We start from the raw sequence: 19,568 nt of genomic DNA on the forward strand, positions 1-19,568 counted from the left end.
ATCGACTATATTGAGTAGCAAGGAGTTAGATGACTTTTCCAGGACACCTTTTTCTAAACTCTCATCTCAGAGATTCAAAAAATCAATCAAATGGTCTATAAGCAATAAGAAGGGTGATTTTCTTGAAAGTTCTGATTTGCTCATTTGAGTCATCTAAACCATAGACATCGAAAGGTCAAAATTATTCATAGACCCATTATTAATTGAAAGCTAATGAGGAAATGAAGTCATTTAAGGCAAAAGCAAAATAGTAACATAAATACCTCAAATGACTACTGGGGCAAAATTTTCAAAATGTTACAAGCTGTCTGCATGCTTGAAGTAGCAATTTACATGCATAATTAGGTGCAATCAACAGTTTTGAAATGTAATATATTTTTCCAAGCCCATATTTACTTATGACAGATGCAAAGAAAATTCAGTGTCCCCAAAAAATAGAAGGGCAGAGAAAGGAAAAATATTTGCATTTAACAATGGGAATCTTTACCAGCACGTGCCTAAATTTAGAACAAATTTAGCTCAAGTATTGTATCGTTTTGATTCAATCTTCATTTAAGCCTTAAAGAAATTCATGAACACATTCTGGAAGTAACAAGCATAGAAGAATGATAACTTACCAGTCAGCTGTTCCGGCTCCTGTGGGAATTGACGTGTAATTTTTATTCCTACACTGTAGAAAGGAAATCTGTCAAATTCAAAACTTTATTGCACAAAACACCGTTGACTTTCTTCCTGCCTTCAGAAGGGGCTTCATATTTTGAAGATTCTGAATATCTTTTAGAATAATTTATATAAAACGATTAATTAAACTGGCAATTTCTTCCTTCTAAATCAAAGTCCTAGGATGAGTGCTCATAGTGAATTTGTATCATCTTACTATTTTCAGTGAAACAGGCAGTGACTGTCAAGTGTTCACTATGTACTAAGGCACTTGGCTAAGCCCTTTACACAGATAATCTAATTTACCATTATAAAAATACTATAAGAATTGATTTATTACAATGTACTGGGGAGGAAAATTGAGAGTAAGTAACTTCTTTAAAGGAACATAGCTCTACATTTATTTTCTTGGCTGGTACACTTCTACATGAAGGGTCATACTGATTTAAAAAGTATAGTGAATATCAGACTAAAGCAAGCTCATTTTATTTTTAAGAAGTCCCCAATTTAGAAAATGAGCTTAAAATATACTTTTTAAAGAAGTTTTGAAGAAAAAGTAATTCTGTCTCCAAACTTTTTCTTTCCACAAGTATATTCGCATTGCATTATCCAGATTGGCTGTTTACACTGATTAAATTAAAGTGGCAATTAATTTCCGTCACACTTACAGGCAGAGTCAGAGATTTTGAGATTGCATTGAAGGATAAGACCTAATGATGTGTTCTTGCGTGACTGCATTTATTGGGGAAGTGTCTTGATATGTAAAAGTTGTCTTTAAGTTAATGCAAAACAGTCACATGATGAACAATGCAATTTTCTAGTTTCATTAGGCAAATGTTATCTGTGATACACTATATGTTAGGGGGAAAAAACCATCCTCTGCTAAGAAATGCATGAATAGTTCATTTATCTCTTGATCCATTTGGGGGCATTATGGAACTCAAAGCCCAGAACAATGGGCTTTATTTAATATTAAACAGGTTCTTAATAACCCTCTATTTCTCTTCTTAGCTGCTGGAAGGTCCCTCCTGGACCTGCAGAGTTGCGGTAACAGTTCCCGTGAAGTTGTAAGCTACTCCCCAGGACCAAGTGGTTTTAAATTTAGAAGTCATCCCGATCACCTGACTGTCGGTGAGCCCCGATTTCAGAATTTCCAAGTCTACCCTTGTCTTCACTATCTATCTATATTTATAGGCGCAGCTCACCGCCTGGCCTGGGGTCACCTCCGGAACCTCCTGGAGACCTGCGCTGCTGAGGACGCCCTTTCCAGCACAGGAGAGCTCGCCACTTGGGAGCGGCGGCGCCCAGCTGGCGCCCACCCCGGGGTACATTGCAGTAAATGCCTGGCAGCGACTTCTCGCTTTTCCCTCCGCCTCCCCCATCGACCCTCCACTGCCAACCTTTACGCCAAACTCGGGCGCGCTGCGAGACTCGCGTCCACGCCATCCACGCGGGGCCCCACCCCTTCCCGGTTCTAGCCGGCGATCCAGCCTCAGGCGAGGGTAGGTCGATTTCCTGCCCGGAATTGGCCGCTGGCTTCTCCTCTTTACTCCAGTTCTCTAGTGCCGGGCTGTGTGGCGCGCAGTCGCCGGCGGCGGAGCATACCGAGGAGCGGGAGCTCGGACACACACACACACACACACTCGCGCGCGCACACACACACACACACACACACACGCACCGGAGAGGCTGACCCTGGAGACACGCTCGGCCGCGGGAGGGACGAAGGGAGCCCCGGGCCAGCGTGGAGGTGGGGGTCGCCTGCGGTTGGGGGTGCGCGCACCGGCCATCAGCCCTCCGTATGCTCCTCTCCTTCCAGTCCTCGCCAGGTCGGAAAACCCTCCTTTCCTTGGCTCCTGTGCGGCGGGGAGAGGGCAAAGGTGAGGGGTCGGCGCTTGGTCAGCGGGAGGGGATGGTAGATCACACTTACACCTGGTATTCCTATTCCTCTCCGTTTCGCCCGGCAAACCCCGGCGATCCGTTTTGTTCCTCCTGTAACTTTGTTCGGAAGGTTGGAGGGGAGGGGGGACGCCGACCGGCCCCAGGAGAGACGCGAAAGCGGCGCGGATCGGGAGGCCGGGTTGGAGAGCAAGTCCCCGAGCGGCCCCGGGGCTGGGCGCGCGGCTGGGAGGCGTCGCCGCGGCCGCCGCCGCCGCCGGGATGCGCTCTGCTTAGCGGGACTGCCGGGGGCGCCTGAAGGCCACCGCTCCAAGGACACGCGGCCGCCCGTTCCTCACGCTCCCCGGCCCAGGCGCCGCCAGTGCCCGAGCCGAGCAGGCGAGCGGAGCCGCGGGGAGCGCGGGCGAAGGGTGGCGGGAGGGAGGGCGCGCGGGAGGCGGCCCCCCCCCCCCTCGGCGAGCCATGCGTGCCATGGGCAGCTGAGGAGCCGCCGGGCGCCGCTGCCAAGTCTCCGCTCCGCTTTTGTCTTGCCCTCCAGTGAATGGGAAGATGGAGATGGATGTTGAGGGAGTTTCTCCGCGCCCGGAGCCCATCCCCCGCTCCCAGGGGGCTGGCGGAGCCTGCCAGGCGCCGCCACAGCCGCCCCAGCCCCAGCCCCAGCCGCAGCCGCAGCAGCAGCAGCAACAGCAGCAGCAGCAGCAGCAGCAGCTGGCTCAGGATGAACTGCCCGGCGAGAGTGCAGGAGCTGAGGACAGCGACGATCCCGAGGCGAGACCCAACAGCGAGAAAGGAGAGAGCAAGGTAGGTCCACAGTGTGTTGGCGCTGTGACACCTTTTGAACAAAACCGAGGAGCTCTAGTAGTGGCTGTCACTTTAACCCCTCCGCTTCCCGCACCCTCTTTCCTCGTTTGTGCGGTGGTGGGGGTTGCAGATGTGGGGAAGGCGTGAGATTTAAGGGAATCGATGGCGATAGTGACTTTCTGAACTGGAAGGCGTGTGCAGAAGTCTGTCCTGGTTTCCGTATTCAGCTGTGTGTGCAGAGAAAAGTCTTGTGGTACATGCAATGAGAAGCCAGGGCAGAGCCCACACCTCAGGAGAGCAGTGTTGAGAGACCTTTGCTTGCCCGCACAGTATAAACCAAGGCTTATTTGGATGATCTAGGTCAGGGGGAAACAAATGTCTTCAGGAGCTGCCAAGTGGCTTCTGAGACTCCGTGGAGGGAGGAGACATCAACCTGAAGATGACAAAAATGGGAGCAAAGTTTGACTCCTCGGTAGAATGGAAATCACTGCTTACTTAACCCAGCTCTCAGGTCCAGGTCCTCCTCCTCACCTGGCACCCTCCTACCTAGGAGGGCAGAGACCAAGTGCCTGGCAGCAGATGAGCCCTGTAAATCTTTGCAGCCCTGCTGTGTCATCATAGACCAGGGGGCAGCTACTACTTACTGTGGAGAGAGGAGTTCTTCAAGTAATTGGACTCCAGTAAGAAATGGCTCAAATGCCCTTCTCTGGTGCTGAGCGTTTATTTTATTTTATTTTAATTTTTCCTGTTGAGAAAATTGTAAAATAGAAGAAATGACATAGAAAATAATGCCTTGGTAATATTATTAGAATGAATTTATTACAGCTTTGTTTCTGAGTACAGTCTTCTTCCTCCACGTACACTGAGAGTTCTGTTTTGTGGAAGCTAGTGTTGTTTAGTTGTACCTGTATAAAATGTACACATGTATTCGTTAATACGTTTTGAAACTGGCTGCTAATGTTGGGGAAAAGTTGGTTCAACAAATCAGAATATTAAAGGTCAGTCAATATGCTTTCTCCCTTTGCTCAATTAAGAAAGTGCACAAGAAAATAGTCACTTCTCCCGGCTAGAAAAGAATTGCATGTCATGAAGTGCTCCTAGAAGATTGCCTTGGTTACTGTTGGACCTTTCCAAAGGTGCTAGTGGATTAAACAAATATCCAAAGCATCAGGATCACATTGAGTGTTGCTGTTCTGTGTTTGGAGATAGGCTCACTTTAACAAGTTGATATTTCCAAATATTCAGAATTGTTTTGCATTTTGAAACTGAGCTAAGGATTAAGTTTGTTGTTTATCTACCAAAATCAATATTGTAATTTAAATGGCAGTCTACCAAGACACCGGAATTTGAACACACTCTAGACTGGACTCGGTGCCTTACAAATACGTACAAGATTTACATTGTAAAAACTCTGATGAATTTTAATATTCGAATATCCTCAGCTTTCTAGTCGCTCTTGATTTCATGAATATTTAATTCTGTCATGACTGCATATTTACTACTTTAAGTGACTGTCTGTGCTCAGTTTTACGAAATAACCGTAACTGAGCATCATATTACCTAATTGTATTTTAAGTCTCTTTTGCAAAATAGGTGTGGGGAATAATTAAAATATACAGCCAGTACTGCCATTTCCATATTGCTGGTTCATTTGCCCTGAGCATGAGAAATTCCTGCCATCAGCAAAAATCTGTGCTTATTTGTTTCCCTTGGATGCACCATGCAGACTGTCTAATGTTCTACTGGTTGTGAGGAATAAGGAAGGCAATGCGCTACAAATATTACAGCAGGTGAAGAGAGGACTTGAAAGCCGGTTGATTACAGTTCGTTAATTAGCATGTTCAGATAATTGAGTATTCCACTGATGTGATTTGCTTTATGTTTGTCTGTAATTTCTTGAGGTGGAAACAAAATACTACTTTTTTCCCTCCAGGTGTTTGCCTTAAAAAATGATGTTGCATCCTTCCCTTAACCCAGAAATGAGCTGTGTTAACCCTTTGCTTGTCTCTGGTATGCTCCTTCTGATTCCTCTTAAGAGTTGAGGATGGTTGCTGTGTTTCAGACTTTAATAACTCTTTTTGTCTTTGATGGATACTAAGACAAGTTATAAAATGATTTTTCTTAGCAAATCCTGATTTCATTAGTGGGAAGGCCTTTGGGTGTCTAACCAAATTATTCTACTAAAATATAAATGGAAGACAAACTGGGATAAAGTGGAATGTGGGTTTACCAAGCTGTTTGGGGTGAGGTGGGGGAGATTATCACAGTAGTATTAAACACAGTAATGTACAAATGTGATGTATTGGACTATTACATTTTTTTCTCACAAGAATTATAAAATATAAATTTTGAATACTGTAGTTTTATCTCGAATCTTCCACCACGCAAGGGTACTGTAAATAGGATGTCAATGGATATTAACACCCCCCCCGCCCCCCTGCCCCACACACACACCCATAAGGTGCTGAGGCGATAATGGCATTTATTTATTTTTTTCAGATTCTGGTTTGGGGCTATGATTTACTTTCTCAGGAATTTACCCCAGTTGTCATATTGGAGAAGAAATTGGAGCTTAGTGCCCGATCAGCATGTCTCCTAAATTTCAGGTTTATGGTCATAGGTCTTCAGAAAGTCTCTGAAATAGGAAAAAAGGTTGGGAAACTAGATCAGCCAAGGGATTTTTTTTATGGCAGAGTTTTGTGACGTGACTGGTACTTTCTGTTCCTAGAATAACAATGCCTGATTCCTCTCTAGCAAGTACTCTTCAGAGAAATGTTAAAGTAGCTACATGCTATATATGCTTTGATTCCACAAAATAGATAAGACCTTAAATTGACCATTTATTCCTCCTCTGTGCTTTAAGGTACAGGAAAGCAGTCTCCACACCTTGCAATGACATCCAGAGACAGCGGGATAAACCTCTTTGGGGACCTAGTGAGATATTTCCTCACCCGTTACCTCAAGAACTTCTTCCTCATATCTGAAAAGAGGTTCTATAAACTGGACAAAACTCTTTTCTTCTAGTGTTACAGATGAAGATGAAATGGTCATTGTCCTTGAATAAGAGACCTTGAAATCCTTGAAAGTGTTCTTGACTCTGGATTTGATAATCTTCAAAATTTTGTTGCAGTGTTCTGTAGGCCTTAAATATCCCATCCTTTTAGTGCCTTTTAAAACCCTTCTGAAGTGCTTTGCTTATGCTCAATAACTCTTAGGTAGGTGGTTCTGAAACCTTGTTTGGAAAAGTTGGGAAAAGTTGAAAAAAGTTCCCCGTGTTGAAGGACCAGCACCCCAGTATCTCACTCCATCTATGTTATCGTTACTTATGCAAATGTCCGAATTCTTCCCCTGATCCCAGATGTGTGATATAAATGATTCTTTCCTGTCTACTTTAGCTTCATCTCATTCATATATTCTTCCTTTTTCTTTCTTTATCTTTCTCTCTCCCTTCCCCCTTCCCCCACCCCACACACGTACACATTATTTACCATGATTTTTTTATATGGATTAACTGTGTATTCATGGCCCAGATGTGAGGTGGCATAACCATACTCTCTTTTTTGTTTAGCTCTCATTCAAATCTGGGTTTGCAAGATATGTCATTCTTGTGGTTTTGGAGTAGAGAGACTCTGCGTGCTGTTGCTACCAATGGCACTTCATTGCTGAAAATGACTCCAGATTCTTACCTCAATGTGTTCTATCCTAAACCATCAATCAGTCTTACAGACGATGCTGTAGGGAATCTTTTACCCAGCCTATGTGGTACATTTTAAAAGCCTTTTATTGTGAAATAATTTTAGATTTATAGAAGAGTTGCAAAGATAAGATAGAATTCCCACATACCCTTTACCCAGCTTCCCCTAACATTAACGTCCTAGAGACATACATACATACATACATACATAGTACATATATGTCAACGAAGACATTACCATTGGTATAACACTATTAGATAAACTCGTCCAGTCAATTTTTTTGTTGTGTGAATGTGTAACGTATTGATGTTTTCCATTCTAACCTTTTAGGATTTAAGACTTTCTTTGCACATGAAAGGCTGGCTCCATGAGAGGGTATTTAAGAGCCAAATTTAACTTCAGATTAACCCTCCCCCCCCTGGTGGGTAGATGCAGCTTGTGGAGACAAAGGATGAGGTCCTCCGAGCTCTGCATCACACTGCAGTGAGCCCTATGAGAGTTACAACTTTGGCAAAGCTCTTGAGTGCTGTTAACTTATGGGGAGTGATAGTATTTTTTTATTTTATCCTGAAAAACATTCCTGCTCCAGGTAAGATAGAGTTTGTCAGGACAGCAAAGTCTCAAGTGGCAAGTAGAGGAGAAAAGGCAATTGATAAAATCAAGACAGTTCACTTTGATGCCTAACCCCTTGGGTGTTTGTACCTGGCATGAAAAATAATGGAAGCCCTTTTGATTTTGCATTGTGTTTGCCAGGATAACTCTTATTTCCAGCACAGCAGCAGAAACTTGTCCACATTATGTAGGATGCCATTCTGATTTAGGGTTTTGGCTTTCTGATTAAGAGTGAAATCAGAAAGACCCGCATTTGATCTTGGCTCTTTCACTAGCTGTTAACCCTGAGTAAGATCCTAACCTTTCAAAACCTCAGTGTTTTCTTCTGTAAAATAGGAATAATTTTAATGCCTACTATTATGGTTATTGTGTGGCTTGAATGAAATTAAACTTATAAAGTCCTTGATTTAGTGCTTCATAGGTACTGACTGCTCAGTAATTGTTAATAATAATAACAATTCTGATTATTATTATTACTGTTACGGTCCAAGGTTCTTAAAAGAATCATTTGGGACTCCAATTTTACCTAGAATTTTCAGTTTCTCCAAGGCTGTTGAGTTGAAAATGATATAAACAGTCAAAGCAAGTTGGTGCTCGATGACACAGTTTTGCCTTGCTGTCCTGAAGATGGTCCCAGGTCTTTTCCTGGTGGGCAGGAGGTTGGAAAAGAGTTATGCTTTATTCTGATTTGTCAATAGACTGCTTCTCTCCCATTAGGAAAGCCAAGGGGGGCCAGGATGGAAGGCCCCTGCCTCCCCGCCCAGGCCCCAGGCTACACACAGGACATTAATAAAGCTAATGGATCACTTGCTTTTTTAAATGTTACATTTATAACTTCTCAGGAGGAATCAGTGGCAACTTTAAAACTTAAAAAATGATTGAGCTAAAAAGTTGTATCCTTTAGGGCCCTTAGGTTGCAAGAAACAGAAACTGACATTAATTTTGAACAAAAAGGTATTTTAGTGTAAGGTAGTCAGGTAATCACAGAATCAAAGGAAAAATGATAAAACTGGTTATTGGGAAATACCGAAGCCAGAGAATGTCAGATCTAAGCAGTAGAAAGCAATGAATGGTCTCTCAAGGGCACTGGCATAGAAGAATAAATTCCAACCATTTTTTGCTTTTCTGTCACTCTACTCAAGGGCCAGAGTCCATGGAAAGGATATCCAACTGGCCTTTCTTGGATCAGATATCTGCTTCTCAGTCAGGGAAGGGTGGCCATTTAAGCACACACACACGCAAACAAATATATATATTTTTTCAGAATAAAATAGTCTTTTTTGAGAAAGAATAGGTAGTGGCCTTCACCCAACACACCCCTGCAAACCCCACACCCCTTTCTGTCATGTACATCCATCCCGTTATATCCCATTCACTTTACTGCCCTCACTTCTCTGTGGACCTCTATGAACGCATGTACTGAGGTCTGGGAACTTGCTGTGGGTACCCGTGTGTCACATTTGAGATGGGGCTGAGGTGTTTTTACTGAGATTATCTTCCTTTCCTCATGGGTGCTGCCTTGGCAGAGTTGAAATCAATTGTTAGAAAGATCCATTTTGTTAGACTAGGCTGTTGTCCTCACTTGTAAATTTTTTTAAAGCATTCTTCAGCTCAGCCAGAAATGTAATGTGGGGCAGTAGCAGGAGCAGTGACTCTGCTAGTGTGTTCTTCATAAATGACCACTTAACACATTTTTAAAGGTAAAATGTTGATACATCTAACAGGCATTAGCGTAGCCAAGTGAAAAGTTACTTTAGGACACGTGGAGACAATGGCTAGTGACACACGGAGACTCCCTTTTTCTCGGTTTGCTCCCCCAATTACCAAAAGGCACAGGCCACGTCCCGTGCACAGCAACTAGGGGCTGGCTCTGCCCTCTCTCTCCCCTGCTTCCACTTCCTTCTCTTTCCCAGGGTCGCATCCCCCTTCCCAGATTAGACTCCCTATATTTTACAATCTATTTTCTTTTTAAAGTAAGATTTATTGGCATATTATTTACAGACAGTAAAATTCACCATTTTTAAGTGTGCAGTATAATGAGTTCTGACAAATGTACATACCTTTATAATCATCACCCCAAGAAGGAGGTAGAATGTTTTTATCACCTCCATATAGAGTTCCTTGTGTCCCTCTGCAGACATTCCCCTCACCCTACCCCAACCTGTTCTAAAATTTCATATAAATGGAGGCAGATAGTATATAAACTTTTGCATCTGACTTCTTTTGCTTAACACGGTGTGTTTGATAGTCACTCCTTTTGGTGTATCGGTAGTTCTTTTTTCTTACTGAGTAGTATTTCACTGATTGGATGTACCACATATTGTTTATTTGTTCATCTGTTGATGGATAGTTGGGTTGTTGACAGATTTTTGGCATTTATGAATAAAGCTCCTATAAACATTTTTTTTTGTAGACATACATTTTCATTTCTCTGGATGAATTTCTAGGAATAGGACTACTGGGTCGTATGATAAGTTTACTGTTAGGAAGTGACTAATCTATTTTCAAAAGTAGCTGTTCAGAATGTACTCGCCCATCATGCATTCCCACCATCAAGAGAATTTCAGGTGCTCCACATCATTGTCAACACTTACTATTGTCAGTATTTTTAATTTTAGTCATTCTCGTAAGTGTATAATGATATCTCATTGTGGCTTTACTTTGTTTCTCTATTAGCTCATGATGTCGAACACCTTTTCATGTGCCTATTTGCCGTCTGTATGTTTCTTTGGTGAAATGTCTGTTCAAATCTTTGGCTCATTTCTTTTTTAAATGGGTTGTTTGTGTTCTTATGATAATCTACATTATTTTCGCATAGGTTTAGGTTTCAGAAAACCTGGTAGGAGCTTGAGGAGATTATAAAGCAAGGGACATTTTGAGTTTCCTTTCTTTGGGGATTGTTGGTGAACTAGCACTTACTGGGAATTTATCATGTGCCAGTCATAGAGCAAGGTAGATTCACATTGGGTGATTTCATTTTATGCTCCTCAGTATTCCTTTGAAATACATACCTGTTATTAGCCCCAAGACCACACAGCTACTCTATGGCAGAGGAAGGATTTAAATTTAAGTCTGCCCTACCCTTACCCTTTCCATTTCATCAGGTATGTCTTAAGACCTGTTCTTCACAACTTACTGGTTAGTTTCCCAGCCCAAACTGCTTGCACTGCTCTGGGTGTTTTAAAAGCAGCCCTCAGGTGGAGTAACACTGCTGGCATTGACATGCAAATCAGGACATTGAGCTTAAGGCAAAAAAGAGTGCTCCCAGTTTTATTTCAGTCCTGAAAAAAAGTCCTATTCACTTCATAAGGCAGAAAAGGGAGAATTCTCCAGAGAAGTAGAAGGTTTGAGGTGTCCATCTTTCTCAGCTAAATTGCAGTACTGTGGTTTCCCGGAGGGTCAGGTTAGGGCTAACCCCCGGGAATCAGATCTTGGTTCAAACCCCAGTTTTGTTCTTACAGGCTGTGAGGATTTGGGGCAAACCATGTGAATTCCCACTCTAGTTTGGATTCTCCTATCTGTAAAGATGGCGGCTGAGGCCCCCTTACCACAGCTGTGCATCATGAGGCTTGAATTACCATCAGGGTGACCAACTTGTTCCATCCCAGGAAACCTTGGGTCCTAGGTAAACCGGGACAGTTGGTCACCTTCATTCTATGTAACATCTGGACCATTACAGACTCCCAAGATATGAGAGCTGTCACTGTTGAAAGTGCTTTGAGGCATTTGGTTCATAGGTCTGACAATGACTCATCGCCTTTCAGAACTAATGAGGCTCTGTGAATGATTCCAGGTTCTCCAAGTTGACTTAAAAAATGGTCCAGAGCGAGGCTCTGGATTTGAATCAGACAAATAACATTACCTTCCTGAATAAGTGTATGTAGAACTTTCCAGGGCAGATCCCCAACCATGAAGTAAGTGGGTTTCAGACCACTAGCTGTGAAAGTATCTCTGCCTAGAGAAAAGCAGGCGCCTTGGAGGAGCTTTACCGACCAGACAAAAATCACCTCAATAAATATTTTTTGAAAATTTTATGGTTGATAGGCTCACTAAGGATCAGACTCAGTATTCCCCATGGGGTTCTCTATTGGAAAGAAACTGCTCTTGCAGGAAGAATAATGGGATTTGGGTGCTGTGACTTTGAATCCTGGCTCTGCGCCTTCTAACTAGAATCTTGGACAAGTTACGTTTTTTTTTTGGAGCCTCAGAGTTGTCAACTGTGAAATGGGGATAATATTTTTACCTTTCTAAGAACTGGCTAGACCAGAAACTCAAATTCAGTAGTACATGGAGAAAGACTTTTGTAAACTCTTACACAAGTCTGAGTGTGTGTATGTGTGCGCGCACGTGTGTGTGTGTGTGTGTGTGTGTGTGTGTGTGTGTGTGTGTGTAACTCTCTGGTTTTGTTGAATTAATGAGTTCCTCCTCACCCCATGGTTTTCTGGATCCTTTTTAAGAAATTGAGCAAAAGAAGCATCTCATTAGAATTAAAGATGCTGGGAGATGGGGTACAATGTGGTCATTCCCAGGAAGGATGCCCTCAGATCATGTTGGGTGGGTTCAGACGTCTGGATTTGGGCTGCGGTACTCCTCTGGGAACATCACCAACTGACCCGACAACTTCTCCCCAGCTCCTTTGCCTTGCTTGCTCTATGGATGACAGTAATACTTTTTTTAAAAAAAATGTTTGTGGAGCTTAACCTGCCCCACCTAGAGCCTTTGCCCAATCCATTTCCTTTGCCTGCAGTGCTCTTCCTTCCCTTTCTCTTCCCTCTCCGCCAGTAAATTCCTACTTAGCCTTTAAAATTCAGTTCAGTGCCTCAGGAAAACTTTCCCTTCCTTGAACTTCTCCCTGCCTACCCCATAAGTTAGGTCTCTGCCGATGTGGTATCATACATTCTTAGTTGTGTAATTAGCTCTTTGATGCAAGCCATCAGGATGGGGTCTGGGTCTGTCTTTTCATAGCGATTTTTTCAACCCTAACATGGTACATTACATGTAGTAGATCTTCAAACATATTTTAGATGAGTAAGGTTGGGTATAAATACTCAATTGACAGTCTTTTCCCCATTACCTACTTTCTGGCCCAGAATGATCCATGACCTTATGCAGCTCACATTCTAGTGGGAGATACAGGTACTAAACTAGTAAACAACTTAATAAGTATAACATATAAATAAACAACTAAATAAATAATCTGACACCAGTAGTCCCTGAGTTGTCTGGTTGCAGCCATATATTTAGAACCCCTGCCTAACCATATTTGTATGAGAACATTAATTCAGAGAACTAAAGAAATAACCATAATCCACTCTGTTTTCTAGAATCGCCATCTTACGGCTTCGAACCTGGCTGCCTCCTCTATTTCCCTCGACGTCCTCTGCGTTTAACTTCTCCTCACCATATTGGCATTGGCAAATCACAGCACATGTGCCACCAACTTCCTTTTCTGTCTTCCTGTCTGTCAAACATTGCTAATTACTCACAGTACTCTTTCCTAATGAGTTCAGCCTTCGCTTTGGAAGCAGGGGTTTGCTAACAATCAATTGGAGACGGCCCTCAAGATGGAAGTGTGGCGCTGTCCTTGCCCTGAGCCTACAACTTTCCTGGCAATGCTTTTTCACTTGCCTGGACTAGACACTCTGTCTTCACCACGCCCCTCCTCAGTTTCTAGACCTGCATTATCCAATACGGTAGTCAGTGGACACAGGAGGCTATTTAAATTTAAATGTAATTAAAATTAAATAAAATTAAAAATTCAGTTCTTCATTTATACCAGCCATTCTTCAAATGCTCAAAAGCCCCACCACATTTAAAGGCTACTATGTTGGGCAGTGCAGATATGGAACATTTCTGCCGTTGACCAAAGTTCTTCTGGACAAAAATGTTACAGGCCATGATGTCGCCTCTCCTGCCTGCCCTGGCCATTGTTGATTTATGTCCCTCAGAGATGCTCTGAAACTAATCTTTGGACAAGGATGGAGATTTTACAATTTCCTGGGATTTGCTTTAGGTTTTTAGTGAATTACTTACAAATTGTTTTTGAACGACCTATATTGTTGGTATAGAGGCTGCTTAGAGCAAGCTCTCACTCAAAACCTTTGACTAGGGGTGTTGCTATTTTTACTTAGGTGCTCCACTGAGTCTTGGTATTTGTCCTTGGCCATTCTAGAAAATAGTCTCTGGTAAATTGGTTCCAAGAGATGTTCCATGTTCAAAGCTTTTATTAGTGGGTAGTTGTACCACTGGCTGAAGCACCATTGACACCTCCTCTTTGCCATTTACTAATGATTGTCTTCACCTTGTGGGGATTACTAGGATGGTACTTGTCAGAATTCATAGGCAGAGAAATCTTGCTGAGAGCCTAAATATCATCATTGAGCCCCTATGCTTGCAACAGCAACACAGGGAATAATTTTCAGTTTATAGAATGGATAAAGAGTACGAAGTCACAAAGTTCTATCCTTAAGGTTTCCTTCCTATTCCTCTTCTTATATCTCATTCAATACAATTCTAATACATTATGATTACTAGTGGTTTCAGGTCTGCATAAATAAGAAAAAGAGAGGATATGACAAAAAAGTCTGATAATGAAATCTACCTTTCAGCCCTTTGTATATTTCTTTTTTCATTTGTGAGTGAGAAAAATGATCTTTTTTAAGATTGGAGAAAGGACTGGGGAGTTAGTCCTAAAAGATTCTAATATGAGACTTGCCGTGCCTTTGTCTAGCACATTATATGAGTGTCAGCAGGTAACAAGATGGGAAAAAGGCCCCGGGGTGGATTTGGTGAATTTCTTCCCTGTTAGCTAGGATGAATATTTGAATGACACCTTGAAGTGATTTAGAACTCTTTTATTTACACATCCAGTTATCTGGAAGGCCCCTAGGCATCACATTCAGAATGTACCAACGCGTGGAAAACATGAAAGTTAAAGATGTGAGCTCTTTTCTCCATCCCAGCTGTGGCAGATAATCTGGACCAGGGAGTAAGAATACAGGTAATAGAACAATAATCAAGAAAGAAAAACGCATATGGTTAAGCCAATAATAATGACACTCTTTTAGTATTTTCATGTACTATTTAAACAAATATTAAGCACACAGAGGTACATTTGCCAAAAGTTAGGATTGTAGCCAAGGCAACCACAATTGCCCATTAGTTATTACCTTCATATTTCTTTATGTCTGAGCTAAGAACTTGAAGCTGGAGCTCATTTCAGAGTCGCGGGCATCAGGGCTGGTTCACTTTTCACCACTGGAATGTCGAGGGTGAAAAGATGGAAATGTGGTGTTTGTGATGCCAACAGCTTCAAGCGACTTGAAACCTAGAAAGGTGGATGTTCAAGGAGCAAGACTAAGAGAAAATCAAATAACTAGTGGGTTTTTATCCCTGGGGACCTCCTTGCTTTAACATTGTGTCTTCTCATTCTTACCACTCAGAAATGTGTGTGCATTACCTATATGCTGTTTTAACAAAGGCATTCAGCTCAGAGTCATGCTAGTTCAGAGTCACAGTCAGAATGTTGGACAGTCGTGTGTCCATTTTTCTTCTACTATTAGCTTTCAGGCAATTTTGGAATTCAAAGGAGACTCCTCATTTATGGCACAGCCGCTGAATTCTGTGGAGATTTGGTATCTGCGGCAATGTCAACATGTCAGGTGTTGCTTTGCTGATGTGTATTCCTCTAGTGAGGGAAGACAAGGTAGAGAGGGAAATTCTTGTGGGAAAAGTGACATCGAAGACCTAACATTTCACTGCTGCTGTGATATTGAAAATATACATGACATCTTCATTTTGATGCATCAATTTAATTATGGCCTAAAGCTGAGATTTGCATCTCTGAGGCTATCAAATCTAGAGATACAACAACAAGTAATGCAACACATTTCACTCCATTATTTAGTTTTATGATTCTCTTTTCCTTTTGGTGTCAGTTGTGTAACTATCTTTGACAAACTAACAGTTCTCTAAAAGGTTAATTTCATGCTGGGTTAAGTACTAAAGCCTAACCTTCTTCAGGGTAGACTGAGTGTCTGTTTAGTGCCAAGCAGGTACAGCAGAGTCCTACAGAAGTAATGTTCCAGCTGAGGGTCATATCACTCTCTAAAAAATTGTCTGGCTTTCTGCTGATGATTCATCAGAGAAATGAGCGTGGTAATTGAATTGGGGATTTAAAAGGATCACAGGAAAACAACCACATTCAACTATTGGCACCGTCATAAGAAATTCTGTTAATGTGTAATATGTAAGGCAATAATCTGTTGCAGTGGACTCTTTAGCAAATGCAGGCTACTTAGTTTTTTGCCCTGAGTTACAAGAGGCTGTCCATCACTGCTGTTGAATTGAGGCAGGGTCTGAAAACACTGAGTTGAAAAGTGAGTCTCACTATGGATGCCTGTGATGCTTTCTACATGTTGATTAGATTCTGGGAAGGAAATCTGGTTAGAGTGCAAGATGGCAATCAGAGAACTAGCAGAGAGGAATTTTCTGAGGAAAGTATTGGTCTCCTTTCCAGCATGGCAGTGATAGTGACTGTGATAGGGCATGTAATCACTTCATCTTGGAAGAGAACAGATTTTGCTCCCAGTTGTTCGGATAGTTGGTTTGTACGGGTTGAATGAAATAACCACTTCTTCTCTATAGCAGTGGTTCCTAACCAGAGGTAATTCTGTCCCCCTGTCACCACTGGGGACACTCAATAATATCTGCAGACATTTTTGGTTGTCAGCCAGGAGTCAAGTACTCCCGACATCTAGTGGGTAGAGGCCATGGATACTGCTAGATATCTCACAATGCACAAGACGCCTCCTACAACAATGAATCATCAGGCCCAAATGTCAGTAGTGCCAAGGTTAAGAAGCCCCGATCTAGAGAATGTTCTAGATCTTTGGGGTCTTGACTTTGTAAATACTTCATGAGGATAATATTTGGAGGATAAGTTTAAGCAAAAATCGTCTAAGGCTTTTCCTTGTTATGGAATTGTCAGGACCCCCAAATCTGTGAATTCATCCTTTTGTCTGATCTAATTTGAAGAGCTATGTCTGAGGAGAAAGTTCTTTTCACCAAGAATTCCAAGCATTGTCTTTGCTTTGAGCAAATGGGACACTCATTGAGACTCTGTTGCCTTGAAGGTGGAATATGAGAATCTTCCTCCCTAAACATAATTTGCTTAGACTGTAACAAAGATTTTCCTTCTCAGTGCCAAAATATACATGCTTTGTGTTTCCGAACCAGTGACTTCAAATCTTATAGCTGTTATACTCTTATTAAATTTTGCTAAAAGCATTTTCTTATTTTGTACAATATGGATTAATCCATGCTTATGTCTTTTCAAATCAAGAAAAACATTGTATCTCCAGTAGTTTACATGTTTTCTTTCTAAAAACACAATATAAGGCTAAGAATATTTAGCCCTGTAAAGTATTGGTGACCAACCCAATAAGTTATTTTGGAAAGGAGACAGCTACTTAAACTTATCTGATGGGTTTTAATACTGTTAAGCAAGTGTAAGAGCAGTTCAGAGTCTTTTTTTTTTTTTTTTTAATTCGGTAGGCATGAACAAGGAAATACTTGGTTAATAAGGAAAATTCTGTTGACTCTACCCCAAATCTTGAAAGATTTAATCTACTAAATTTGTTATTTTAACTTTATTAAACCAAGAAATAAACTATCAGTCTGCATGAGATGGCCAGGGAAGTGTGAACCCCAAATGAGAAGTGTGATACTTTATTTCAGGGGCTGGCAAACTTTTAATGCAAGGGGCCAGATAGTAAGTTTTTCTGGCTTTGTGAGTCATGTGGCTTTCTGTCTGCACTACTCAACTTTGCTGCTGTAGTGTGAATGCAGTTATAGACAATCCATAAATGAATGAATGGGCTGCATTCCAATAAAATTTTGTTTATAAAAACAGGCATTGGTTCCCCTTTGGCCTTTAGGCCCTCGTGTATCCACCTCTGCTTAATTTAACCCAGGCAGCTTTATTATGGGCAAATGCATCATTCCTGTTACTTTTTTTTTTTTTTTTTTTTTTTGGCAGTGATAAGGATTATGTGTGGAACCCCAATACTATCTTCAAAGACTCCAGGTTGGGAACGATTGGAGAATGTGTTTAAGTACGGATCTATGTACCACCAACAACCTCACCGGCAAAGAGGATCCATACACATAAATTAATTTTGTTCAAAAGTGATGCAGCATTCATGGAGATTATCTAATTGGGTCTGTTAGCTTATTATACAGATACCATGTCATTTTTAATATTTGCTAGATTTCAGATTTAGTGAAGAATCAGGTTGAGAAAAAAAAGAAAGGAGCCATTTTAAATGAGGATTCTCCATAGACTGGAACTGTGCTGCAGGTTGCTGGTTAGAGTGGTGGATCTTACTCAACAGTCATCAGTCATTGCTCAGTCTGACCTTGGCAGTGTATGATAAGGTATGGCACTGTCTTATGCAGCTATATTCTGGGTCTTCGTGATATAGTTTTCTGATGTGAAGTTCTGTTATTAGGCCTTGTCAACGTGTCAGCTAATATAATGTAAGAGCGAGTGATGGTTCCTGCAAACTGTGAAGAAAGGAATGAGCCTCCAGAAGTTTCTTGCTTTCTGTTCTTCAGTAATCATACCAATGTGATCAAACACTGTGACACTTCCAACAACCCAGTCAGTCACAATGTGGAGGCAATGAGAGACTTTTTTCCCACCTCTTAAGTGCCCTCAGTCAAGAAAGATAAAACTGAAGTAGTTCTGTGTGAGGGTTCTCAATCATGGGATGGGAGAGGCTCAGAGTGCCGTGTAGCAGCACAAGCATAAAATTGCCCTGAAGTTTTCATTTTATGTGAAATGTGAGGCTCTTAAAAATAGTCTCTGATTTCCTGAATGAAGTATCTTCGATGTTCCTATGTTCCATTAGCTATGTTTCCTTTATATCTACCAGTCGACATACATACACACACACAGAAACCTTTAAATTTGCTTTTCACATGAGCCACTAACAAGTTCATGAGTAAAACCTTTGCTGTCTAGGTAAAAAAGCCTGTTTGTATATAGAACTGATTTCATTATATGACTCGGTTGAAGAAAGCTAAGTATAATACTTACATGATGTCTGGCATAGTACATTCTCCTATTTCCAAGAAGTATTAAAAAGAATTAAAAATAGGCAAAACTTTTCAACCTCATGTAAAGCTAGTTTTCTCTTCTCTTCCATTCCTTTCCCCTCTATATATGAATTTTTATATATATATATATAATCTCATATAATAAATATACAACAGGCCTGTGAATTAGTTATCTACTGCTAATCAGTAGATAACTAATCAGTTACTCCCAAACTTAGCAGCTTAAAAAATAATAAACATTTATTATTTCACACACAATTTTTGTAGGTGAGGAATTCAAACAATTTATGTGGTGGTTCTAGTCACAGTCTCTTGTGAAGTTGCAGCCCACAGATGTCAGCTAGGACTGCGGTAATCTGAAGGCTTGACGGGGGCTGGAAGATCAGCTTCTAATATGGCCCAGCTATGTGGCTGGCAAATTAGTTCTAGTTGTTGGGAGGACGCCTGAGTTCTTGACCACTTGAATCTTTCCATAAGGCTATTTGAGTATCTTCACACCATGGCAGCTGGTTTCTCCCAAAACAAATGATCCAAGAGGAAGGAAGGTAGAAGCCATAGTGTCTTTATGACTTAGCTTGGGAAGTCACACTCTGTCATGTCTGCAGTACCTTATTGATTACACAGGTCAGCCCTATTCAGTGTGACAACACTGGGTATGAATACCAATAGGTAAGAATCTTGGAGGTTGGCCTCTATAGCCAGTTACTGGAAAAGAGTCTTCAAATTACTACCTGTCCTTGGTTTTCATATGCATGAAGATAGTAACTCCAGCAAAGATCC

At 41.6% G+C, this 19,568-nt stretch overlaps 1 protein-coding gene across 1 annotated transcript in view; it reads left to right on the top strand.

The window, feature by feature from the left end:
• Positions 1–1,900: 1,900 nt before the first annotated feature.
• The window catches only part of LOC105291985 (putative bifunctional UDP-N-acetylglucosamine transferase and deubiquitinase ALG13), a 152,149-nt gene continuing 134,481 nt past the window's right edge, over positions 1,901–19,568 (top strand). Inside the window, exons 1-3 of the mRNA XM_011360087.2 lie at positions 1,901–1,985; positions 2,480–2,540; positions 3,098–3,360. Coding sequence (XP_011358389.2) covers positions 3,109–3,360 — 252 coding nt within the window. The 5' untranslated portion in view covers positions 1,901–1,985; positions 2,480–2,540; positions 3,098–3,108. The remainder of the gene's footprint in view (positions 1,986–2,479; positions 2,541–3,097; positions 3,361–19,568) is intronic.

Source organism: Pteropus vampyrus, unplaced genomic scaffold (genome assembly GCF_000151845.1).
Source record: "Pteropus vampyrus isolate Shadow unplaced genomic scaffold, Pvam_2.0 Scaffold1, whole genome shotgun sequence".
Lineage (NCBI taxonomy): Eukaryota > Metazoa > Chordata > Mammalia > Chiroptera > Pteropodidae > Pteropus > Pteropus vampyrus.